General features: G+C 52.3%; 2 protein-coding genes across 2 annotated transcripts; one reads left to right on the plus strand and one right to left on the minus strand.

Annotated features, from left to right (window-relative positions):
* Nucleotides 1-501: 501 nt before the first annotated feature.
* BXZ73DRAFT_83110 (uncharacterized protein) lies at nucleotides 502-5164 on the plus strand (the record flags this gene model as incomplete). The annotated part of the gene is given in 32 exon segments (XM_048023859.1): nucleotides 502-531; nucleotides 582-626; nucleotides 737-790; nucleotides 818-866; nucleotides 930-943; nucleotides 976-1159; nucleotides 1510-1543; nucleotides 1563-1579; nucleotides 1608-1647; nucleotides 1777-1805; nucleotides 1964-2034; nucleotides 2064-2067; nucleotides 2100-2103; nucleotides 2145-2175; nucleotides 2225-2242; nucleotides 2286-2289; nucleotides 2319-2357; nucleotides 2463-2523; nucleotides 2619-2635; nucleotides 2691-2710; nucleotides 2813-2844; nucleotides 2890-2980; nucleotides 3044-3094; nucleotides 3359-3382; nucleotides 3560-3627; nucleotides 3810-3846; nucleotides 3931-3979; nucleotides 4014-4073; nucleotides 4190-4347; nucleotides 4411-4537; nucleotides 4737-4801; nucleotides 4850-5164. The coding sequence occupies 32 exon segments, from the start codon at nucleotides 502-504 to the stop codon at nucleotides 5162-5164; spliced, it is 1842 nt and encodes a 613-aa protein (XP_047871135.1).
* A 744-nt stretch (nucleotides 5165-5908) lies between these two features.
* On the minus strand, nucleotides 5909-8122 carry BXZ73DRAFT_83111 (uncharacterized protein; the record flags this gene model as incomplete). The annotated part of the gene is made up of 9 exons (XM_048023860.1): nucleotides 5909-5989; nucleotides 6010-6432; nucleotides 6521-6724; nucleotides 6749-6847; nucleotides 6897-7262; nucleotides 7311-7382; nucleotides 7542-7657; nucleotides 7743-7821; nucleotides 8006-8122. The coding sequence occupies 9 exons, from the start codon at nucleotides 8120-8122 to the stop codon at nucleotides 5909-5911; spliced, it is 1557 nt and encodes a 518-aa protein (XP_047871136.1).
* Nucleotides 8123-13087: the final 4965 nt, after the last annotated feature.

Consider the following 13087-nt stretch of genomic DNA (forward strand, 5'->3'; position numbering starts at 1 on the left):
AGAGATTGCTTACCATATTGTTCAAAGTTGCGAGTCCAGGTTTATACTTATCACCTTATTCAAAGTCACTAGCATGGCTTTACTTACCATTCTTTAAACCTACCCATCTAGGCTTACTTATTGCACCATTCAATGTTGCCAGTCTAGTCTTACTTACCCCTTCAGGCAGCACTTACTGGCTCCTTCAAAGTGTTTACCCTGTTATCAAAACCCTGTCCAGTTAGCTGCTACTACTCTGTTCAACACTTACTAGTTGGTTACACAGCTGCACAGTTCCCTACCAAGATGAAACATGGACTCTAGTTGGCTTCGTAGGGGGATACAGTGAGAATAAAACCTTTAAAACAGGTCTATTCACCCCACACTATCACACACTAGTAGTGGTAACTCAGACAAGGTCTAGAGTAGGTTTTTAGAGCTGCAGTGGTGCTTGGGCATGAGTTTTACAATGTGTACATGCATGGCATTTAGCCTTTTTTGCATCAATCATGATCCAGGGACATGACCATTAAAGGTCTTGGCTTGAAAAAAGTACTACTCAATTTGTATGCTTCTTCTGCAATGATTTCAATTCACTCCAGCACACATCTTGGGCTGGGGGGCAGACGGTGTGCAAATACGTTTGGGTGTGTAGGCTGTGGCTGTGCAAAAACACGATATTGTGGACACCACTTTTCACGCCTCTGGTGGGACAGGCCTGTGCACTGCCACCCAGATGCCTTTGCCTACTATGTAGGGGAAAGTCGAAAAGCGGCATTTAGAAAGGGGCAAGCTGAGTATATGCTGCCTAGTAAGTGAGTAACCTGAGGTTGAGCAGGGACGCCTCTCACCCCTACGACCTCCGGGTCAAGGCACCTCACCTCCGGGTGAGTTCCCTGGGATTACTTTTGGGTTTCCTCTGTCTCTGAATCATCACTTTGATGTCATAGCTAGACCTCTCATTGTGTGTCCTACTGTCCTCCTACCATGCATTAGCGGGAAGACTGGATGGGGGATGAAGGAGTACAGCCCATGGTTCCTCTACATCTTTGGATGCTGAGAACTATGGAACCTGGCATCTATGCCATGGTTTCTCTTGTTGCTTTGTTGCTTTTCTCCATTTCAAAGCTGTTCATTGGCAGGCTTTCTACTAGAAGTGCTTACTGGAGGTGTATTGATGGTCAGTTTGTGTTTTTTGCTCTTATATTGCGCATTATGGGGGCTAGAGTGTTTCTTTCTGCACTGTCGAGTTGCGAACGACAGGGTGGAAAGGGGAACTCTAGCCCTTGTGCAGATATGGAGCTGTATAGAGTTGTACTGACTTCATTTCTTTACACCTTGGTTGTTTCTCCCTCTGGGGAACCTGCACTGGTGTGCACTGGCCCAAGTCCGGGAAGGGTGAGAATGATGCTTATGTGTTGTATTTTAGCTACTTTGTGTTTGCTTTGTATGCAATGATTGCTTCTCTGGGTTATTCAACTGGTCTGATTCAAGTGTGCAGTTCAGTTGTCTCTATCTACTTTAGGGCAGGTCAGCTAAGGACTTGGTGGTCTGACTATCAGTAGTAAGTAAGGCTGGACTAGTAAGCTTGAACTAGACAGTAAGTAAAGCCTCACTAGTAACTTTAGGACCAGTAAGTAAGACCATATTAGCAGCTTTTAACAGGCAGTAAGTAAGCCTGAACAAGTATGAAGTAAAGCCAAACTAGTAAGCTTGAACAGGCAGTAAGTAAGGCCAGATGAGTGACTTTGAATAGAGCAGTAAGTAATGCCTGACTATTAACTTTGAACACTATAGCAGCCTTGAACCAGTCAGTTTGAAGGATAGTAAGTAAAGTGAGACTAGTAACTTTGAACGGGATTGTAAGCATAGCCTAGTAACCCTTTGAATGAGGCAGTAAGTCAACCCGGAGTAGCCAGACTGGCAACTTTGAACAAAGCCCAGACTTGTAAGCTTAAATAAGATGTAAGCTTGAATAAGATAGTAAGTGAAGCTGGACTAGCAACTTTGAATGGTGCAACAACTAAGCCTAGGCTAGTTGCTTTGAATGGGGTAGTAAGTAAGCCTGAACAATTATGTTGAAGGATAGTAAGTAAAGCCCGGATGGTGACTTTGAATAGTCTAGTAAGTAAAAACCCGGAGTAGACTTTGAACAATGTGGTAAGTAAGGGTGCACTAGTAATGTTGAACAGCTTAGTAAGTAAGCCCAGACTAGAGCCGTGAACTGACCAGTAAGTAATGCTAGACTGGTAGGAATAAGGTGGTAAGTAAAACTCCAAACTAGTGAGACTTTGAAGAATGCCTAGACCAGTAAGTTTGAACACAACATTGAATGGCAGTCAGTAAGCCTGGATTAGTTGCTATGAATTGGGTAGCAAGTAAGCCTCAATGAGTATGTTTGAAGAATGGTAAGTAAAGCCATGCTAGTGACTTTGAATAAGGTGGTAAGTAAAAACCCGGACTAGCAACTTTGAACAATACAGTAAGCATAGTGACTTTGAACAGTGTAGTAAGTAAGCCCAGACTAGAACTGTGGACTGACCTGTAAGTAAGGCTGGACTAGTAACTTGCAATAAGATGATAAGCAAAACTCCGGACTAGGGACTTTGAATAGACTAGTAAGTGAAAACCCGGACTAGTGCCTCTCAAGAATGTGGTAAGTAAGGTAGGACTGGTAACTTTGAACGGGGTGGTAATAGCTTCAAACACAGTATCAAGTAAGCCTGGACTAGTAAGTTTGAAGGGCAGTAAGTAAAGCCAGACCAGTAACACTAGTAAGAAAGTAAGTAAGACCTGATTAGTAACTTTGAACAATGTGGTAAGTACTGTCTAGGTGGGCAACTATAGCCATAGACTGCGGCAGCAGTATGTAACAATAACCACTATTAAGTAATGACTGCTCTAGTAAAGCGATAAACATGGGTGCAAGTATTACTGGACTACTGAGCTTCAACAATCTGGACTAGTAACTTCTCATATAATAGTCAGTCCAAATAGCATGGTAAGCATCTAAATACCTCTCAAGTGTTCAATAGTTGCTAGTCATATGTATACTTTAGGGTAGGGTGGATCAGTCTGGCTAGTAGATCCTACCTCGAGTAGTAAGGCTGGATTAGTAAGTTTGAATAGGGCAGTGAGTAAGGCCAGTAATAGCCCACTTCTACCAAATAAAGCTGCACTTGTACCTTTTAATAGACTGGCAACTAAGGCTAAATTAGTAGCTTTCAACATGCAACACTAGTAACTTCAAACAGGACAATATGTAAGACTGGAGTAGTGACTTTAAACACTGTAGCAACTTAGAATAGGTCAGTAGGCAAGGCCAGAGTAGCAAAGGTAATAGCAGGTGACAATAAGTACTATAGAGTGCCTATCTTAGTCCAGCATCCAAGACATTGACATAGTAAGCAACTCCAGTCTGGAGGCAATAGTAGTACTATAGAGCATAGATAATAACACTAGTAGGCAACTACACATAGGTAATAGTACTAGCAGGTAACTAGAACTACTATATAGCATAGGTACTATTAATAGTAGGCAATAACATCGGCCTTAGAGCATACAGACCAGAACTGCATAGGCCAGAGGTGGCAGTGCAAACCCAGCGGCTATTGGAACCCTAGAGAGCAACCCTAACCCCGGAGTAGGGTGATGGCAGTAAGTAAAAATCCTATGTGTGGCAAGTGGCTGTGCTAATCAGAGGTAAGCGGAATCCGAAAAATACTCCCACGACTAGCATTTTGAGGGTGTCGCGCGTCGTAGCCAGAGCCCACCCCATAAAGAACGATTCATTCGTACCTCATTAATCGTAATGCTGTTAGCTGGTGTAGCACCCAGTTCAACATACAGACCTGGCAACTCATTCAGGTTAGCCTCGCAAAGCGCCTGCAACACACCGATGTTTTGGCGCTGCCGGGAAAATGAATCTACGAAATTGAACGTGTTGTTCAGCGTACCAGTATCTCGAAAGCGTCGCTCATGATGGGAGCAGATCTTGAGAGTGAAATCTCTGACTTCACAATGCTGCCTTATAGGTGGCCATCGTGAAATGTCGGTGTCTGCAGCATTAATGTCATCACCTCTAGAAACTGGCGGTGAGTTGGTACAATCAGTAGACCTCCCAGTCAGATGACTGTCAGCTGATCGCTCATACTACCAATGGGCCTTCTGGCGCGGTGCTGGCGTTGAAATTTATGCCATTGAGCAATAGGTCACGTCGGCTCGCGACCCGTTTGGCTCCCACCGTGCAGTGGGCGAAGACGTGCTGCGGGAGGTCGTGGCGGGGTGAGCGGATTCCCTGCACCGGCAGGGACCCATGACTCAAACGGGAGTAATTGCGATAAGGAGTGGTTTGCGGCGTCCCGTTTGGTGATGCATTATTCGTCATGAGACTGTCATGTCGTGTGAAAGCTTGGCTGAACCGGTCTTTAGGTGTGCTCTGGCCCTCACGCAGCGGCAGCTGGACCCATGACTCGATCGGGAGCAGTTACAACTAGGGCCAAGGTCAATGTCATCGGCAATATTGTTGCGTCGGGGGCCGCTGACAGGCCTGGTATTGGTAATTAGCAGCACTTACAAAGCTAACACATGGCTTCCAGAGAGAGCCGAATAAGGTGCTACGCGCAAGGCCGGGGACAAGCCTTTACTTTTAGTGCTGCAATTTGGCCTTGCGTGTTACATCCTCTCCCCGATGCCTTCTGTGTACCACACGCGCCTTTGGGGCCTACTCATATTCTGCCTTCGCTTCCTCAACGCAGTGTACAACCTGTACCGCCTCCTCAGAGCGAGTCAGACCTACAAGTTGGTCCGGCGGCGATCATCGGTAAGTTTTAGTCAGTGTCCTGACGCTGGATGCTCACAACTCTTGTAGCTGCGGCTTGCTGTAAACGTGGACTCACCCACGTGGCGGGATTTTTCGCAACTGGTTTCCGTCCATGCTTCCTGCCTGCCCAAATCATCATTCCATCCGCTTGAGCTGGGATGGAACGAGAATCTGAACAGATTCACTACAGTTCTCGTCCATCCCGGTTTTGGAACGCATGGCCTTTGGCTTGTTGCTAAGAAGACCTCCACCGCTCTCCCCATCTCTACGCCGAGGCCCGGGCTTTGCCTCATTCCCCCGGTCGATCTTGCAGCGCGGTCAGACAGCCCGGTGCTGGAGTGGGAGCCCCAGCAACCGTGCTGAATTGCGCCGGTCTTGCGGCTGGCGGCGGATTGCGACCTCGGCGATGGCTGGCAGTTGGAGAACGCGTCACGGCCAGCCATTGAGGCGCCGGGTGGGGAACCGTGGCAACTAGGTACGGTCCTTCGGATACTGCAGGAGACGGTGGGAGACTGGGACCTTGGTGATGGCTGGGATTCAGAGGGTGAGGATTCATGAGAGGCTGCGTCGTCAGGTAACGACAGCTGGGTATGCGAGAATTAGTTGGGTGCCGACATCAAACTCGTCGTCGTTTTGACCACGAGCTCGAGTGACCACAAGTGGTTTACCATCGTGATCGACGACGATGGGCACGACCTCAACAGAGACAAGTGCTGTAGTTTTATCCGCATGTGGGATACTCTCACGCTGCAGAAAATGCCCCGCCTATCTAGGTAGCCATGTTCTCATCGCCGTGAGCTATAGAATAAACTGATTCTGACAACGATATTGGAGTAGAATTTCATTTGCCAACAGGCATATGTTCCGTAACTACATTGACAACAACTGCCTAAAGGTTAGGGCTTGCTATGACATTCGATGCCGCATGGATGATGATCACTATGCAACTTCGAGTATTTGTATCGAGAAGGCTTTCTTAGTCCAAGATGCTGCCGCATGTGGAAAGCTAATACATTGCCGCCTACGTTCCTCACCCGTACATGGACATGTGTAGCAAAGAGAATCTTGACGATCACGAGTGCTTGGTGAGAACCGTGAGGGCTACCTCTACGCTGCGTTCACATTCAAGGCTTCGAGCAGACAGATTAGTTGCTCTGACTCGATCCATATCAGTACAGAGGAGGTAGTCTGTTAAATGAGTTGCGCACCTGGCTAGGGCCAGTTGCTGAAATGCTGCGCGATGGGTTGTGGAAGGTGAACGGGACGTCAGCTCCTGCAAGACGGCACTGGAACGCGTGAAAGTCATTGACAGGGCGATCCGAGATGACAATGTCGAAAGTCTTTGACGCGACACCTGGGGTGCCTTGAGCGAGCGCAACGAGCCCACCGTCACCCCCTTTGAGGGGTTGGATTCTGTCGTCCTCAGTGACGTAGTTGTATTCGCCATTGAGATCGTACGCGTACGACCAAGTAAAACCGACGGTAGTGCTGGAGGTCTTGACCATTTTGGCCACCCTGATGAGGACCTCATTTGCCGCGAGTGAGCGACAGTGCCTGGCTGATAAGACCCACTGATTGGTTGCTGGCACTTCGTCCGGCGGCAAAACAGTCGCTGGCACACCAACACCGTACTTTGTGAATATGAGCGGTAAGTTGATGGCGTTGAACCCAATGGCGAAGATCGTAAGCCCGGAGGTTAAAAGATGGTCAATTGCGCACAACACTTGCTTTAGCAATATCCATGCTGAAGCACAGGTCTCCGTGCGTAGGGATCGCCTGGCAAATCACGCGTAGGTCGAAGGACAGAAGAAGGAGGACGCGTTTTTCCCATTCAGGGGCTGCACCCGTGTTGGCGATGTAGTCACAAAAAACTTTGATCCCGCTCTGAGCCAGGTCCCCCGATCTGACCAGAACCACGGTCGTCTTGCAGGATTTGTGTTTGCTCACCCACGCGACCAGAGACGGGATGTCCGCGCACTCGACGATGAACTTTGCAGTAGCATTTTTTTCAATGAGTGTGTTTACGACCTCCAACAAGGTCATGAGCTGCTCGACAGTTAGCCAGCAGTCATGTGCCACAAAGCGCTGCAATCACCTTATCGCACGTCGTCAAGTAAGCGTTGTTGGTCGGCTGTTGTATGATGAGTGGCTGCCCCACAACTTCATGTGTGATGAGCTCACGCCAATGTCTGTGTGGGGAAATGATTGTCTGGAACGAATGTTTGTATCGCGCAACGATGAAGTTTCTGTCCCCTAGACGGACAACGTCGACTTTGATGATGTTCATCATTGCTGCCGCCTCCAAGATGGCGGTTAACGAATGTGGCGCTTTACCCTTGTGGTGGTCTATGAGACCGCCCGCGAAGGCGACTTTGTCCATGCTGGTGAGGGAAAGGTTGATCTGGCGATGAACGACTGGCGGCCACAGCGACTCCTCTGGCGTGATCGCGCTCGATGGCCACTGCCAAAAATTGAGTGAAAGCCAAGTGCGAAATGTCAGTCGATGTACCTCCTGATGTTGTCCTTCAACGTCGGGCAACTCGGTGCCGGCTGCCATGGTCTCGGGCAGGTTCGTGTTGTTCTGTGTATAGGTCAGCTTTGTAATGTGCTGAAGGACTGATGGCCCACCATTGGGCTCGCCATGCACATCAGGGGAGTGCTTAGACGTGTAAGCTATCACCGAGGTACGTATCCGCTGTCAGGCACCTTGTGGTCACCTGGGAAAGAGCTCTTGTCGCACGATATTGCCGCCAAGGCCATCCTTCCATTCCAGCAACTCGATGATGATCATTTCAGGGGTGAAAGAAAAGTTTCTTTGAACTCCCCTTCCTTTCCGCTCGCGCAGCGGCAGTGCGTCTTTTGAACATTGAGGTCATCCGCCTGTTCAATCTGAGTGGCACTATATTTTACGGAAAGGATGCGATACAGCTAAAGATTATACCCCCCCCTCCCACGCTGGTCTCAACGATCTCCTGGTAGGTCTTCACCCCATCCAGGACCAAGAATCCGTCGTTGGGGTCCTGAGTTGGTAAAGCCTTCTTTCAGGTTCAATGCCAATGGCGATGGCGATGGGAGGGGACAACGACCTAGCTGCGTGCTTCTTATAGACGCAGGGCTGTGGGAGTTTGCGTGCCCCGCTATCAAGCTTTCTAGCGATCTGCGAGGCAATCAGTCAAAGGCCCAATCGGATTGCTTGACACTTACCAAACTAAGGGCACCCACGACTTTCCAGATGACGTAGGCGGTTTGGCGCCTCAGGAAGCAGACAGGGTTGCCATTGATGGCACTGGGAGCATTGCGACGAGGTGTGGAGTAGAGCATGGATGATCGTTGATGGAGGCGGCAGTCGGTCCCCTTCTTGTATGTTGTCCCTCGACACTGCCCCCACTTTAAGCGCTGATTCTAGAACAATTGACGGGACAGCCCATGTGGAGGTACCTTGCTCCAAGGCACTTCCCTAGGATCTTCCCGCCCTATCAAAGGTGTGGGACCTTAATCGGCCAGCTCTGGAGCCAAGCTACATGGCGGCTTATTATAAACGCGTCGCAGCCAATGGTCGTTGTCAGACGCCCCGGATCATCAGCATTTGCGCATTGAGGCCGTGCCTGTTGGCAATGATGCTAACGGAATTAGCTGACACCGGCTCAATATGGTAACAGATGCTTTGATGGCCGTCGCTATCGCAAGTGCTGGGAAGAGCCGTCACTCCTGATGGTACCTGTGCCAAGGCTTCCCTTCCCTCCCATGCCTAAGAGCGGCTGCGCCTCTGAGATGCCCCCACCCCCGCAACTCAATTCCATTTCCACGTCGCATCACAACATGCTACTCGACGATTTTGTTGTGTGCCATTCAGGCAAGGTAAGACGTTATCTAATTCGCTCGACATGGGTCTGACAGTCTCTCAGCTCCTCGTCTCCAGCAGCTCTCCCAATCTAGTGCCAGACACTCTCTAGGGCCGAGGGCATTCCTTTTGCTAGCAGAGGGAAGCTACATGCAACCCCGAATTAGCACCGAATTCCATTGGCTACGACAACTCCTTCAACGCTCTGTTTTGACTCGGAAAGTGGCATCATCTCCAGGCCTACAGCTACACCAATCTCCTCTTTGTGATGGTGTTCCTCCGGCTCCCCATCGCCATCCAATACCGCCCCTTCCTTCTATTCATCAATTTGCGAGGATGCTCGTGGGACCTCCAAGCCAACCTCCATCGAACGCTCGCGCGCACCCTCAGCAGCTCAAAATTTCCCTTCACCAACGCGCCGCTGTTCGCAGTGGTTCTACAAGACAACGCCATCTTTGTGCTTTACCGCGTACTCCACGGGCTGATGGTGTTAACGGGCAGCGAGGGATGCATCGTCTTTGATGAGGAAGTGGAGCACGTCGTCAAGAGGCGCCGGATTATTCGTTTGTCTGCACGGGAGAATGTACTCTAGACGCGAACCAGTTCCAGCTAACGATATTGCTCTGCCCCATCACATGAGCGAAGTGACACGATCGTCTAACGCGCAAATATCAATCAAAAAATACGCAAGCGGGCCACTATCTGGTACATACTCACACATCCATCAGCTTTCCAGGCTGCATGGAGTGTTGCTGGTGCCATTCCTGAACCTCATGGGCCACCCGTCCAAAGGCCTTGCCACCCATTGAGCGCCAGAAGAGGGGCAGGTCAGGCCGGATGTGGATGTGAGGTGATGCCATGTCTGTGCAGACAGGCACACAGCGGATGTGGTGAAGGTAAACAGAGAGGATGCACGGCACAGGCTGAGGCTCGTCAAGGGAGTGGGCTCAGGGTGTTAAATCCTGGGCCTCTGGCGACTTCTGGAGATCCCACACGCACTCTAGAGGCTGTGGTGAGAAGCTATATCGAATAGGGGACCAGGGATATACAAAGACGAACATAGAGGCTGTGGTGAGAAGGTAAGGAAAGAGCCCACCCAGCCTCTGGTGAAAAATGCGGAGCAAACCCTAGTCTAGGAGCAGGGATCTGTGTAGACGCCTGAGCAGCTGCCTAAAGCGGCTGCTACAGTGCCACGACATAGAGTAGCGAGTATCTCGAGAACTACTGAACGTATGAATACGAAACTTGGAGGGTACGTGCGTATAGTATGCATGTCCGTGTGTGTAGAGTATGAGACGATATCACAGAATAGAAAATGACGAATCATGCGTGGAATTACCAACTTCAACACCCCCTAATTGCACGCATCTGCAGCGCTCTGAAGCGCAAATGCGCCCAGTCATGCGACGGAACTGCTCCACCTTAGCCACGGCCAACGCCTTGGTGAGCAGGTCTGCAGGCATCTCGTCTGTGCGCAGATGCGACGGTGCAATGACGCCATCATTGACCTTGTCGCGCAGCCAGAAGAAGCGCAAGTCGAGATGCTTCATGCGGCCGTGGTGCTCCGGGTTCTTCGCTACAGAGAGTGCAGACTGGTTGTCGATGAACAGAGGCGAAGCGGCGTCCAACGGCATGCGCATCTCCTCGTGCATGTTGCGCACCCAGCAGATCTCCTTGCCCGCATCCACAGCGGACACGAACTCGGCCTCTGTGGTCGACAGCGTGACGAGGGGCTGCAGCTTGCTGCTCCAAGAGATCGCGCCAGAGCCTAGGATGACGAGGTATGCTCCAGTTGACCTGCCAGTGTCCTTGTCGCCGCCATGGTCCGCGTCGGTGTACGTCGTGAAGCGCGAGGTCGCAGAGGGGTCAGGGCGATAGGTGAGCTTGAGATCAACAGTGTGGCGCAAGTAGCGAAGCAGGTGCTTGACCGCCTTCCAATGCTGAGGCCCTGGGTTCGAGGAGAACCGTGCGAGGACGCCGACGGTGTAGGCGATGTCCGGACGCGTGCACTGCGCAAGGTACATGAGAGAACCCACTGCAGAAAGGTACTTGACACCTCGCATCTCCTCGCGCTCCTCGTCAGTCTGGGGCGACATAGACGTGCTGAGATGAACACCAGGATCCATGGGAGTGCACACAGGGTTGCAGGTGGACATGCCGTACTCCTCGAGGATATCGAGGATGTACTGCCCCTGAGAGAGCTGCAGGACGCGGTTGGGGCGATCGCGAAGGATCTGCATGCCCAGCAGGAACGTCGTAGGACCGAAATTGCGCAGCTTGAAGTGTGCTTCAAGGTCGTGGATGACGCGGTCGATGGCTTCCTGTGAGCGCGAAACGAGGGTGATATCGTCGACGTAGATGGGCAGGTAGATCGTGACGCCGTCACGCTCATAGACGTAGAACGAGGCATCTGCGCGAACACGCACGAAGCCCAGCGCGAGGAGCGCAGCATCGACCGTCTTGTTCCAGACCCGTGCGCTCTGCTTGAGACCGTACAGCGACTTGACGAGGCGTAGCACGTCGCTCCACTCGCCCTCACGGAACCCAGGAGGCTGCTTCATGTAGATCTCCTCCTCGAGGTCGCCATTGATAAATGCGTGCGAGATATTGATGGAGTGGATGTGCATGTCCTCGAGCGCAGCGTGGGCGAGCAGGAGTCGCAGCGCAGCGAAACGCGGTGTGGGGGCGTAGGTTTCGTCCTACTCGAAGCCAGGACGCTGAGAGAAGCCCTTCGCGACGAGCCGCGCCTTGTAGCGTTCGATGGAGCCGTCAGCGTTGCGCTTGACACGGAAGACCCACTTGCAGTCGATGGCGCGCTTGCCCTTGGGCAGCTGTGCGAGTTTCCAGGTGCCATTGACGTGGTGAGCCTCGATCTCCTCGCGCATGGCGTCCATCCATTGCGCAGCGTCCGGATGCGACGTCGCATCGGCGTAGGTCATGGGATCGGATGCGTGGGCTGAAGCGCAGAACTCCTCGGCGGTCTCCTCTTCCTCAGGCTGCTCGAACACATATGTGACTGTGTAGTCGTTCTCGAAGTCGTACTCGTCTTCGTCCGGGTCGGGGACCGCAGGAGACGGTTCGCGCGCATCCCACAAGCCTAGCGTAGACTCGCGCGATGGATGCGGCTCTGGAGACGACGCCGGAGTAGGAGATGGAGAGGAGGTAGGCGTAGGGGTCGCGCGTTCGCTGCGAGGGACGATCCAGTATGGCTGAGGTGGGCGAGAGACGCGTGGCTTGTGCCAGTGGGAGCAGCTCCCTTTGGAGCGCGTTTGCGCTGTGCAGGGCCAGGCGCGACAGGCGCGATAGGCGGCACAGAGTCCTCGCGCGGCGCAGGGCCAGCAGGTGGAGCGTCGTGCAAATCGACCTCGATCTCAGGCTCCTGCGCATCCTGTGGTGGATGAACAGCAGGCTCCGGAGGAGGCGGCACAACACCCCCTGATGCGGCACAGGATGCACAGGCTCAGGCGCGTTGTCGAAGTCGTCGAGCAGCACAGAGGAGCGACAGGAGGGGCAGGAGGGTGTGTCGAGTGGACGACTGTTTGAGGCCAGGGAAGTACGCTCGTCGAACTCGGCGCGCTCGCTGATGATGACCGCTTGCTGAGTGGATCGTAGAATTTCCAGCCCTTGATGCCCTGTGGATAGCCAATGAAGACGCATTTCTCCATGTGAGGAGATAGACCGTTGCGTTTGTCCTTCTGGACGTGCACATACGCAGTGCAGCCCCAAACGCGCAGGTGCGATACGTCCGGCTTGCGTCCATGCCACAGCTCGTACGGCGTCGCGTCTGGACACGCAGAGGTGAACGAACGGTTGAGCACGTGAACGAGGGAGAGGACGGCTTCGCCCCAGAACGTCTGGGGCAGCCCAGACTCGGACAGCATCGTGGTGACGCCGTCAGCGAGCAGGCGGTTCGTGCGCTCAGCGACCCCATTCTGTTGAGGCCTGTTGCGCGTCGAGTGCTGTCGCTCGATGCCCCGATCGATGCAGAACGCATTGAAGTCGTTGGACATGTATTCGCCACCTTTGTCGTCGCGCAAACAGCGTCTCGAACCACGCGACGTAGGCTTTGAACGCAGCGAACGTCTCGTCCTTGCGCTTGAGCAGGAACACGACGCGATAGCGCGAGTAATCGTCGACGAAGATGAGCCAGTACTTGTAGCCCTGGTGCGTCTGCTTGGATATCGGTCCCTTCAGATCGGTGTGAATGAGGGCGCCCCGCTGCGATGTGCGCGAGGACGACGAAGGGAACGGATTGGCATGCATCTTGCCTGCAAGACAGGGCTCGCACAGTGGCTCAGGGTGCGCTGACGACTTCAGGGTGAGGCCAGTGACCAGTTCTTGCGCGTCGAGCTTGCGCACACCATCGATGTGCGAGTGGGCGAATCGGCGATGCCACAGCTGCTCGTCGAGAGGTAGAGTGGATGCGATCGCAGCGCATTCAGCTG

This window comes from Epithele typhae, assembly GCF_022376455.1.
Source record: "Epithele typhae strain CBS 203.58 chromosome Unknown BXZ73scaffold_160, whole genome shotgun sequence".
NCBI classification, from domain to species: domain Eukaryota; kingdom Fungi; phylum Basidiomycota; class Agaricomycetes; order Polyporales; family Epitheliaceae; genus Epithele; species Epithele typhae.